The 13146-nt window shown below is 37.3% G+C and overlaps 2 protein-coding genes across 4 annotated transcripts in view; one reads left to right on the top strand and one right to left on the bottom strand.

The window, feature by feature from the left end:
- The window catches only part of LOC127526866 (uncharacterized), a 345966-nt gene that overhangs the window by 186805 nt on the left and 146015 nt on the right, over positions 1 to 13146 (top strand). The window lies entirely within an intron of this gene.
- pld1a (phospholipase D1a) overlaps positions 1 to 13146 on the bottom strand; it is a 287428-nt gene that overhangs the window by 139841 nt on the left and 134441 nt on the right. For all 3 annotated transcript variants that reach the window (XM_028794711.2, XM_028794710.2, XM_028794714.2), the window contains one exon: positions 8798 to 8977. In XM_028794711.2, coding sequence (XP_028650544.1) covers positions 8798 to 8948 — 151 coding nt within the window. In that variant the 5' untranslated portion in view covers positions 8949 to 8977. The remainder of the gene's footprint in view (positions 1 to 8797; positions 8978 to 13146) is intronic.

Genomic DNA, 13146 nt, shown 5'->3' with positions numbered 1-13146 from the left:
GGTTACAGAAAAATTTCTGCTGCTTTGAAGGTCCCAATGAGCACAGTGGCTTCCATCATCCATAAGTGGAAGAAGTTCGAAACCACCAGGACTCTTCCTAGAGCTGGCCAGCCAGCTAAACTGAGAGATCGGATGAGAAGGGCCTTAGTCAAGGAGGTGAACAAGAACCCGATGGTCACTCTGTCAGAGCTCCAGAGGTCCTCTGTGGAGAGAGGAGAACCTTCCAGAAGGACAACCATCTCTGCAGCAATCTACCAATCAGGCCTGTATGGTAGAGTGGCCAGACGGAAGCCACTCCTTAGTAAAAGGCACATGGCAGCCAGCCTGGAGTTTGCCAAAAGGCACCTGAAGGACTCTCAGACCATGAGAAAGAAAATTCTCTGGTCTCATGAGACAAAGATTGAACTCTTTGGTGTCAATGCCAGGCGTCATGTTTGGAGGAAACCTGGCACCATCCCTACAGTGAAGCATGGTAGTGGTAGCATCATGCTGTGGGGAAGTTTTTCAGCGGCAGGGACTGGGAGACTAGTCAGGATAAAGGGAAAGATGACTGCAGCAATGTACTGAGACATCCTGGATGAAAACCTGTTCCAGAGCGCTCTTGACCTCAGACTGGGGCGACGGTTCATCTTTCAGCAGGACAACGACCCTACGCACACAGCCAAGATATCAAAGGAGTGGCTTCAGGACAACTCTGTGAATGTCCTTGAGTGGCCCAGCCAGAGCCCAGACTTGAATCCAATTGAACATCTCTGGAGAGATCTTAAAATGGCATTGCACTGACGCTTCCCATCCAACCTGATGGAGCTTGAGAGGTGCTGCAAACAGGAATGGGCGAAACTGGCCAAGTATAGGTGTGCCAAGCTTGTGGCATTATATTCAAAAAGTCTTGAGGCTGTAATTGCTGCCAAAGGTGCATCGACAAAGTATTGAGCAAAGGCTGTGAATACTTATGTACATGTGATTTCTCAGTTTTTTTATTTTTAATAAATTTGCAAAAACCTCAAGTAAACTTTTTTTACCGTTGTCATTATGGGGTGTTGTGTGTAGAATTCTGAGGAAAAAAATGAATTTAATCCATTTTGGAATAAGGCTGTAACATAACAAAATGTGGAAAAAGTGATGCGCTGTGAATACTTTCCGGATGCACTGTATGTAGGCATATACATATGAAAGCATTATTCAGGCAGTTTATTAATAATAATAATAATTCTTTACATTCATACATCATTTTCCTCATTTCTGAAAGTGCTTTAGTGAGTGGGGGAATCACTTCAACCACCACCAATGAGCAGCACCCACCTGGATGATGCAACGGCAGCCATTATTGCGCCAGTACGCTCAACACAAATTTGCTATTAAGTGGTGAATTGGTGAGAGAGAGATAGCCAATTAGAGACAGGGGATGATTAGGGAACCAGAATGACTAGACCATGGAGGGCAATTTAGCCAGGACATCGGGATATACCCTGCATTTTACAAAGGATGCCCAGGGATCTTTAATGACCACAGTGAGTTAGGACTTCTGAGCCATATTTACAGCACAGTGTCCCTCGTCACTGCACTGAGGCATTGGGATCCACATACAGACCACAGGGTAATCACACCATGCTAGTCTCACCAACATTTCCTCCAGCAGCAACCTAAGCTTTTTCTAGATGGTTTTCTAGTCACCTTCTGTTCCAGCAGTTAAACCTATGGTCTTATCTTTCTGGTTGTTCTTCTAGGCAGTAGTGTCACCTGCCACTTAATTTTTCCATCCATTTGCAGCTACTGCAGTTACAGACAGGTTTAAACTGGCACTACAACTAAATCATGAACTGCTTCATTCATTAACAACTTTAAGAAGTGTACTCAGGTATTATTCATCAATTGTGGATTTTACTGGGTGTTTTGCTTGTTTCATGTGTTTATTGTGTGGTATGGGTGGTGAATAAGGTTCATTATGTAGACAGTGTTATCATACCTCAAATGCTTGATTTCTTGCTTTATATACAATATATACTGTATGTATACTCTGCAGTAGTCTTTAATAGTATCAAGTTTTTTTCTTTTCATTTTGTTTGTTGTTGTCTTTCCTTATTGTTGGGGATTGTTGGGGTTTATATTTTTGGCTTTTGAGGAATCCAAACAAATTCCTTTTGACTCCTTTAAGGACTGAGTAATGTGGTTTGTCATTCAGGTTTTGGAGTGAGTTGTTACAGTGAAAGAATATAGATTGAGTTCTCTTCCAGGTGCTCAAAGCACCACACACAGGTAACAATTAAACTTGCTGAAAAAGAATTGACTAAAATATAAATATCTTTTATAGTTTCAAATTGTTAAAATAGTTAGTTAGTTAAATAGTTAAAATTGAAAACTAACAATCTATTTTAGCCCATTCCAATATCTTTTCAAATTGTGTGATTGGTAATATTGGCAAAAGAATGTTTCCTGAGTCAACTGTGGGCATTACACATTAGCATTATAACTTTATATTATGGTTATCTAATGACTAGTGCTGTCTTATATATCTCTGAATGTCAGCTTTGAGATGTGCAATTCAACTTTGTAACTGTTTCAATGATTGGCATGCATAATTGGATGGAAACTCGAGTAGAGGTGTAGTGGAGTGGAAGTGACTCCAGACCTCAAGTTCTATTTTGTAATTTCCTCAGCCTCTTCTGGTTGTTTACATACCTAAGACATAAATTTAAATGATGCATCTGTGATAAACCATTGCAATAGATTAAAATAGTACATCAAAATTATTGTGTCAGATAAAGTGTGCTATCAAAGATAATTTAGCTTTAAAAAAAGTTTCTTTATAATCCCTGAAACTGAAATCTGCCATATTGTCACTAAATTAATACTTTTATGGTTTGGTTTCATTAGCATAACTTATTAAATCCTGCATTTCTCGACGATTTTATAAAATCTGTAAAAAAAGTTCTTGTGTTCACCTTATAACTAGATCAAAAAATCAAAAAAGCCATCAAACTGTTCTCCTGTTTTGCTGCCTTTTATATTACACAAGTTATTCTACAGTTCTCTTTTATCATTGTTCCATTGAATTTTAACTCATTAATATACAAGGTTTCACAACATACTGTCATAATTGTCAACCTCTCTGTGGTACTGTATATAAAAATGAAAGGCATAACCTGCTGAAATAAAACCGTTCTGTTTCACTGTATTACTCTTCATGTCACTGTAATAGCTACAAACCTAGCATCTCATGTCTGAGAGTAATTGAACAGTGTAGACATCACCAAGGAAAACATATAAACTTTTGCATATTGCTCAGAACAAAATTAATTTACAAATAGAATTCTTTTTAGGTGACCTTATTGATGCTAATCTAGGGCTGTCTTCTTTCAAACCGTTCTCAATAGCCATCTAACTACATACATATCATGGTGCCAGTTTATGGGACAGAACCCGCAGGTGGATATCACAAGTTGCTAGCCAAACTTTCTGCTCAACTTTATACATTGGAGTTGCCCTCATTTTATGATCTGCAAATTATTTGGCAAATAAATCTGTCATCTTCATATTCCTCTTAAACAACTGCCAAGTAAGCTTCAAAGACTTAAGATATTCGATAACACTTAGTACTAATGATGAAGGCAACGGAAGATCCAGAAGATGAGGACTTAACTCATATAAACATTCAAAAATGAACATTTTAAGTGTAGAATTATAGAATGTTTCACGCAAATTCTGCCATTGGCAGTAAATCGCTTCAATTATGTTGACTGGAACTGCTTAAATATTTGAGAAATGTCACCTCATTAACCCTCTTAGTTTCCCCATTGGCTTAAGGGTGATATCTCCAGGTCAAGTTCACAGTTCACCATTTTTACACAGAACACATTACAAAACCTAGATATAAACTTAGACCCTCAATCTGAAATAACAGATGTCAGAAAGTCATCTAAACATACAATATTGGTAAGAAAGGCTAGTGCTAGCTTACTGGCAGACAGAAGCATTTTAAAACAAAATGACGTGAATATTTAGTTATTTGTGTGATTTACAAACACACAAACAGCTGTACACCTTTTTGAGAAATGGAGATCAGTGATAAAAAATTCTTACTTAATCAGGCTTATTCAGTATATGCAGGATAAAGGGTCACATTTGATAAAGCATCAACTTTCCATTTCTCTTATCCAATCAATAGGAAATCACAACTTTAGAATGACTTAAGAATAAATCCCAGTGGGCTTGTCGTGCATTGAGATATTTTGCTGTCTTAAACGCATTACATTCTTGTGATCCATGTAAATGAAAATTGGATATTTAGGTCCCTCTGACCGGTGTCTCCATACTTCGAAAGCTAATTTAATAACCAAAAGCTCACAGTATAATTTTTGAGAATACTTTTTATCAGTATACTTTTGTAATAGAATAGCTCCTATCCAATATCTGGATGTGTCAACTTCCAGAATGAATTGGTATGAGGAGTTAGGGTGTCAGAATGGGGGCTGTAGTAAATAAAAGCTTTCATTTATCAAAAGCACCTTGCGGTTCGTGGGATCAAACAAAGTTTTCCTTGATTTTTTTTTTGTTAAAAGTTATAGGTGAAATAATGGAACTGAAATTCCTTACATACCCCTCACAATAGTTTGCACACCCTATGAGGCGCGCTGGACCTGCTTTACACTCTGGTGCTTTCCGATTTAAAATAGCTGAGACTGTAATTTGATCCACTGCTAACATCCTTTGTGTGATTCTTATTTCTTTAATTTCACAAATGGGTGATTATCTCTTTAAATGTTTCATTACCTGACAAACAAGCTGAATATGTATGTCTAACTCTTTAGAAAAAATAAAATGTAAATTAATGTAAACCAATGCATAGAGACCAACAACATCTCTGAATATATAGCTGACAACCACTGAAATACTGTCACAACATTGGGAGAGAAATGCAGGAGAAGTACTGCTCTTTAGTGAAGTTGCAGACCTCTCAGATCTGACTGCTGGTAAGAGAGCCACTTCTGTAAGAGAAACAGAAAGGAGAGCTGCATCTCCTACTTTAGCAACAGGAGAAAAACTTATAGCTGAGCAGATTGTAGAAGAGGGGTGAGGCAGTAGCTTTGAGGCTAAATGATTAATGTGCTGTTACGGCTAGGGGGTAGTGAAATCTAAGGAAAAAAAAAGTAGAACTGATGCCTGTTAATGGGAACAACACACTGTAGAGGAATATACAGTACATATTTAGGAATAGACATTTTATGAGGACAGACTATGAAAACAGAGTGAGAGGGAAAAAAATGTAAGTATCCCAAATATTACAATTTAGACTTTATGGCAGAAAAGCAAAACGAAGCATAAATCCTTACTGTTTGGAGCAGCATGTAGAAAGAGATGAAAAATTCAAATAATGGGATTAATTGTGAAGTGTTTCTTTGATGTTAGAAAGTCAGACAGAAAGACCTATTGTGATTTTTCAGGGTCTTACAGAAGAGCGAAGATATATGGCACATATGTGTTAAACCTGTTTGGAGAGGTAAAGAGCTCTGACAGTCATTGTTGAACAAGAACAAAAAGGAGGTATTTTAGCAGAACATGTAAGTACACTCTTTCAAATAGGTAGTAGGTGGAGCATTTAAATCAGAATTTAATATAAAATAAGGGACTAGCTGTGCGGCATGGTGGCACAGTGGTAGCGCTGCTGCCTCACAGTAAGGAGACCTGGGTTTGCTTCCCGGGTCCTCCCTGTGTGGAGTTTGCATGTTCTCCTCGCGACTGCGTGGGTTTCCTCCAGGTAGCCCCGGTTTTATCCCATGGTCCAAAGACATGCAGGTTAGGTGCATTGGCGATCCTAAATTGTCCCTAGTGTGTGCTTCGTGTGTGGGTGTGTCCTGTGGTGGGCTGGCACCCTGCCCGGGGTTTGTTCTTGCCTTGTGCCCTGTGTTGGCTGGGAATGGTTCTAGCAGACCCCCGTGACCCTGTGTTAGGATATAGTAGGTTGGACAATGACTGACTGATAAGGGACTAGATTACTTCAGTCACACAGCTTCTATTCCACATGCATTGTCCCAAATACATACATGAAACTAAAAGATAAGAGCTGCTGAACTATTAGAACAAAGCAAGAGTTACAAGATGAAAGTGATTCAACCAGCCAAAGAAATGCAGGATGCTTATGGAATCATAAGAAAAGGTAATAGCAAAATTTGCAGAACATTCAGTAGGATAAATTTATCTTGAAAGATTTTTTTTTCTTTCCTTTTTTTATTGTATGAGCTGTGAAGTGTTTCAAGTGTCCTTGTTGAGCCAGATCTTTTCGTGGGACTGAGTACCTGGCAGTGGAAGTAACTGAAAGGGTATGGGAACATACTACCTACCCATACAGCCAGGACCTTTAAGAAAATTTAAATACAGGGTCAATTTACATAGAAAGTATCCTCTCTTATACATTCTATTTATATTGTACTAGAAATTTTTAACTTTAATGAATCTGTTTTGTCAAATTGCAACTTAATGGTAGAGGGAACAGAAAACAATCTACACACAACAGCTGCTTCAATCCGTTTATAACTTAATGGTACAGGGAGCAGAAAACAGTGAAGAGGAGTGTACAGGATCAAAGAACATTTGACCCAAGTCATCCATTATAAAGACAGCTAGCCATGAAATGCCCAATGAATTCCTAGTTACATCATGATAAAGATTAGGGTTTTGGGATGGTCATCTGACTCAGTGGGGGCTTCATGACTGACATTATGGGCATTCCATGACCTACATCATACCTATTGTGAGCTGCAGTTTGACCCATCTCTAAACAGCATCCAAAAATAAATGAGATGTGAAGTGAGTCAATAGATGACCAGCTAAGTAGACTCTCAAACTCCAACCAATTTCATTCCAACCAGATTTTTAATTAGAAGCAGATTCTTGTTGTTAATTAAACCAGTTATATAATTCCATGGCTTGTTAATGCTTTCATTCTGCCAAAGCAGACAATTCCAAAACTGTGGATTTTCTGTTTTCTAAGACCATCGTCAAAATGTGTTGTGGACCTAAGCAGATGAACATTACTGAGATCTTTCCTTCTCTTTATTTTATATGATGGACACAGGTTGCTGATCTTGTGTTGGCTCATTTTGTATGTCACTACTGTTTAGCTGCTAATTAAGGACAAGAGAATAGTTAGAATGAAACCTGTAGAAACAGTAATGCTCCAGAACTGCAGCTAAAGACCCCTGTTCTATAAATACTGAAAAATTTTGATAAAGGCCCAGTAACAGCCCATCACATGATCATCTTGTCATCATGCATATCTATGAGCTGCTCAGATTCTTCCCAATAACAGTGTTTATTGTCACCAGCATCCTCCCAGCTGTCACAGTCATATAGCTAAAATGTGGTATTGTTCTTTAGGCCGACCACCTGGCCTCATGTACCTCAACAATTTGGCATCTGTCAAAAACACTGTTGTTCACAGACATTCTTAGTAACTGAATTTGCAAACTCCATAACAATCCAGTCCTCTCTGATTATTGAACTTTTAAGAATAATATGATGCACATTCCTTTAGTACATGGTCATGCAAGCCTATTAATTTGTGCAAACCCCTGCATCAATTTTCAAGGAACCACTACTTCTGCATTTGGCTTAGGTGTGTCAGTGTTGCTGGCATGTCAGATCCCACCTGAGCTTGATTGTTTACAAGGCAGTGCATAATCATTGTAAATTTCTTTTAGCTATAAATTTCAGCTGTCTGGTTCTAACTTAAGTGGATTACAGCATTTAAAGTATTCAAATAACATGAGGGTACATTGAGTTTAGGTCTAATTTAGAAATGTCAATTTCGGAAAGTATAATAAATGTTTAAAGTAGATATAATGACAATTATTTACCTTTGTTTTTCTACCATCCGAATCAAACTAAAATTCTATAATTTTGTTATGAAAGTGTTAGTACAGATAGACATAGACCAAGCAGACAATATTATTTACAAGGTCAGGTACATTATTTCTGTAGTAGTCTTGCTTTAACTCCTAAATTTACTTATAGTTTACAAAACGTAAGACAGGTGCATCAGACATAAAGTGACATGACAAAAGTAAACAGGTCTTGTGCCAAACTGTGCGATGGCCATATCACATTCCTGGTACAACCCTTCAGGAGTATGTAATTTATACTTTATTTACTTATTTATATATTCCAATGCAAAGTCATACTGAGACAGAGCCTACCCTAACAGCATTGGGTGTAGTCAGAAATCAACCCAACTTCATTTGAACAAAGAGTATACTCAGTCACACACCTTGACCCAGTTTAGTGACACTTGTTAAAACATGCATACCTTCCGGGTGTGGGAAAAAACAAATATCTAGGGAGAATCTACTTAAACATGAGTAAGATAAGGCTTTGTGTCCTTTACTGTTTGAAACTTTTGTGGACAGAATATCAAGGATAAGGCCAAGTTTGCGGACAGTCCTAAATTTTATACTGTATTTCTAGTGTCAAAGGTAAATGCTGTCCTCTTGACCTCACCTGACTCTCTGTTGAACACAGGGGTAGTAAATAGCCATATATGACACAATCAGCATAAAAATCAGCAACTCCAACTCCGAGCTATTGGGTCTCTCTGAGAAAAGAGTTGCTTTGTTACTTGCGGGTAAGCAACGATCATCTACTAGTGGATGAGCTGAAATACCTCAGTCATTTGAATAAGGTCAAAGTGGATGGTGAGAATAACAGGCAAATTTGGTTCTGCAGGCTTTGTAAGACACAGTGTGAGTAAGTCCTCCAATGATACTGAACTGTTGTATCAGGTGTAACACTTTTGCATACTCACCTATTGCGTCAGGGTCTGCATTTGAAAAATCGACCTCCTCCCCCTCTACGTCAAGTTCTCTGGTATCCAGATTCTCCATGAGTTGGCTCATGTCTGATGCTACCTTCTTCAGGTTCCACGAGAAACCTCTTGTTTCTGATGTCAGTGACATGCTTAACACTTGACTTCTGCAAGGGCTGCCTGGAGAAAAGGAAACAATTAAAAAAAAATGAACACAATAATGCCAGAGTCGAAGAAAAAGATACAATATTCATAAGAATTAAGCTCACACCCCACAGTTGCCTCAGTCTGCAACACAGGGCAAGTTTTGCGTCACTTGCCTGCCTGTTAAATTACAGTCCTGACCTGAATCCAATTGAGATGCTATGGCATGACCTTAAAAAGGCGGTTCATGCTAGAAAACCCTCAAATAAAGCTGAATTACAACAATTTTGCAAAGATGAGTGGGCCAAAATTCCTCCAGAGCGCTGTAAAAGACTCATTGCAAGTTATCGCAAACGCTTGATTGCAGTTATTGCTGCTAAGGGTGGCCCAACCAGTTATTAGGTTCAGGGGGCAATTACTTTTTCACACAGGGCCATGTAGGTTTGGATTTTTTTTCTCCCTAAATAATAAAAACCATCATTTAAAAACTGCATTTTGTGTTTACTTGTGTTATATTTGACTAATGGTTAAATGTGTTTGATGATCAGAAACATTTTGTGTGACAAACATGCAAAAGAATAAGAAATCAGGAAGGGGGCAAATAGTTTTTCACACCACTGTATATAGGGTGGTCCAGATCTAATTATGCAATTTTCATTACACTATAACTTATTAAGTTTATTACATAGAGCATTCACAGCACCTGCCCTGCACATAGAGATTTCACTTAAAATTCTTTTTGTTGCCGATACTGTAGATGGCAACACTTGCCCTGCATTCCAAAATGGAAGGGAGACGATTGTCAGTCGAACAGTATACATGTTCTGCGTTATCTACAAGGTGCTCTACTGTAGCATTTTATATAAAATAAATCAACTACTTGACAAATATGGTCCCTGCAAAGCCCAAGATCCTGTTTGGGGTTAATTGCTGCTTGCATAAAGCCACATATAAATTAGAGACATTTCATTCTGGTGTAACAATTAAGAGTGGTTCCTGAAGAACATCCTTGACTCTTACCTTTTTCCTCTGCCATGGTAACCTCCATTTTATGCATTGTTACAGCTTTAGAGAAAGATGAAGATTTGATGGCAGAGTAAAAGGTTTGCAGATATTCAGAAAATGTCATCCCCTGAGCAAATTTAAACAGATTAATATTCCTGCATGAGCATCTCAAAAATGATATTGAATCAATACTGTATATTATTACATTGGTGGTGACTAACACAAATTAGTTTCATTGATCTCCGAAATAGCAGGCAATAATTTAGAGGTTGCAGAAAGCTGTCTCAGCAGTACTGTAGCCAAATTACCTAACTAATACAGAGTGTAAATGATATTAGTGGTAATGGGACACCATCAGCTGATGTGCAACTGGGAGAGATGCTTATTAATTCCATAGAGCTAACACACTGCTTTAAAGGAGTAGTTAGAAAAGTGGCTGGACTGAGTTCAGACCACTAAGTGTGATGTACATAGATTAGAGTAATGTGCAGCTGCATTTATGTCTTTTTGCCTCAATGCTGAAGTGAACTAATGGAAAAGTTAGGCGGTGCTTTATAGGTTTATAATACTTACCAAAATGATTTCTATATAATGAACTTTAAACTGAAACATCCCCAGCACTTCTTCCCCACAGTCACACCTTCTTTCCTAGCTTCTGCTTACCCCTGATGTAACCGCACAAACACATTATGATATACATATATCTGCCAGTTTGTTTCTGGTAATATGTTTTTTATTTAAAACGTTTACCTCAAGAATAGATCTCACTATGAAAGGTACTGTATACGATGACATTGATGGACTGTTTAGTTCATATTGGAATATATGGGGCAGTCAAAAAGTTCTCAGAATTGTGATATAGTGGGAGAGTGAGAGATCAGATTACGCACACATTGTTGTGAAGGGGAGCGCAGCACGTCTGTAGGCCAGTAACAACAGATCTGGATTTGTTTCGGCGTGTAGTATTGTTTTAATTACCGTTTGAGTTAGATGTGTGCATAATCATTTGGAGCAATGTCGCAGTTCAAACAATGTAGTAACATCAAGTTCATGTGCAAATTGGGGAAATCAGCTTCAGATACACTAGCGGGAACTTTTTGACTAACCCTCGTATACTGTCTTAATTGCTTTATAAGGCATTTTTTACAATTCTTGCAATAAAAAACACAATATTAAATAAAGAATGACTTTTATTATGCTTTATGAATTGTGATTCAGCCCTCACTCAAAGTAAAGATCAGCTTTGCCAGTGGGCTGAAACAATTCATGAACACAGCTAGACATTAAATCAAGAAGATAAACAGCCAAAGATAAAATGGGGGAAATAGAGTAATATAAGAATTACAAACAAAATACAGGCAGAAGCAAGCTGATAAACATAAGGAAGAGGTGAATATTAAAGAGGAAGAGAAGAAAAATAACTGTTACATGAACTGTCTGGTGAGAAGTCACACACATACTTTATATAACTGAAGACACACAGATGGGCATATAGGCTTGCATAAAGTCCAGGATGTGATCAGTACTAAAACATCTCTGCCCTGTGTACATCTAATAGTATACAAGTTTCTACTAAATGACTTTCATATCTTTTGTCATATTATAGAAATAATGCAAAACAAATGCAAAGCAGTATTCATACTTTAGATAGTGCAATGCAGATTTCATCATAGATGTCTCAACCATATTGTTTCACACAACCTTTACACAGTTCTAATCAAGAATAGTTTGAGTATTGTTATAAGTTAGCCTGATTTCACATCATTCAGTGAAAGAGTAGCATTTGGCCATCAGCCACCCACCCACCATTAAGACAAGATCAGCAGTTTGTATATAGATCAGGCTATTTATTTTGCATTTATAACCACGTATCAAATGTGAATGCAGTACTGTTGCTAGTGTCTCTTATTTATTAAAAACCAATACATTATCTGTCAGATAACAAGCCAATAAACAGATTTGCTATTGTCATGTCCTGTATATTAACATTTCTCTGCGGTGAAAAGATTTAAAACATAATTGTGTGATCATTTAACATTTAATCAATATATAGAAATTTTCAAAAGCATCAATATGCACTGAGACAGTGTTCACTTTAGAATGTGCAACAAGAAGTAAAGTATTCTTGCATTGGGAGAAAAAAAATGAAAATATATGTGCAAGAAAAGTTTGCAAAACATAAATAAATGTGCAGGAAGTGGTGAAAATAATTAATAATCTGTAATAAGTATGTTGCTGTATTTTATGTTTTAAGCGGCTTTGTGCATATTTTTTGTTTTATTCACACGCATATATTTACCTTTATATTGGTATATAACAATGCTTTGCTCTGACCTTTTCTCATGCAATTATTTGCAGCCTAATGGGGCGAGAACCTTGATATTAATCAGAAGATTATGACCCTACACATTCTAGAAAATCTTAAAGTTTGAGGTAGCTACAACCTTGGCAAACTGACCTGCGCTCGTGGGTTTATTAATATCAAATGTAATGAAAGCAAAAGAAGACCAGCAACATGTACTGACATCAACAAATCACAGAGGTTGATGATATGAGAAAGAACACCATATTATGAAGAAGAAGAAGAGCAGCACCATATGCTGAGTGTCAAGTGCGGGATACAGAATGTAGGAACATCAAACACTGAGAAATGCATGTGACCCAAGGTCCACATGTAACTACTGGGGCTAAAACCTTGATCTTGGTCTTGATTGAAAACTTATGATCTGAAACATCCTCAAAATTCAAACAATTTGAGGTAGTACCAACCTCTGTAAACTGACTGTGGCACAGTTAACAGGGCTTACTAAGTTTGATTGAAAATTCAAAAGCCAAGTTCCTGACTACCTAAAAGTCTTTTCCCTATATTACCAAATTCATGAGGGACACATTTATTTTCAAAGAAAATTTTGGAAGTTTGGTTCACTGTGCTACATCTTAAACAACATGTATTTAATGATGAGAAACTTTGTGGCATCACAATGACATGTGACTGGCAACTAACATCATTACATTCAATTCAATATGAATATTTTCTGCTGCCATAATACAGAGCCTGAAATACACAACAGTCACAAAATGGTACTGTGATGATATCACAAAAGATGTTTGTATTTTCATAAAATAAAATAACAATAATAATATAAGTCAAATATGACAAAAAACAGGCAAAAATTAATCTAAATACTAATTAACCAAGG

The sequence above is a fragment of the Erpetoichthys calabaricus genome, chromosome 2, assembly GCF_900747795.2.
Source record: "Erpetoichthys calabaricus chromosome 2, fErpCal1.3, whole genome shotgun sequence".
Taxonomy (NCBI): Eukaryota; Metazoa; Chordata; class Cladistia; order Polypteriformes; family Polypteridae; genus Erpetoichthys; species Erpetoichthys calabaricus.
The sequence above is the reverse complement of the archived record's forward strand: the minus strand, read 5'-3'. Positions and strand labels throughout refer to the sequence as shown.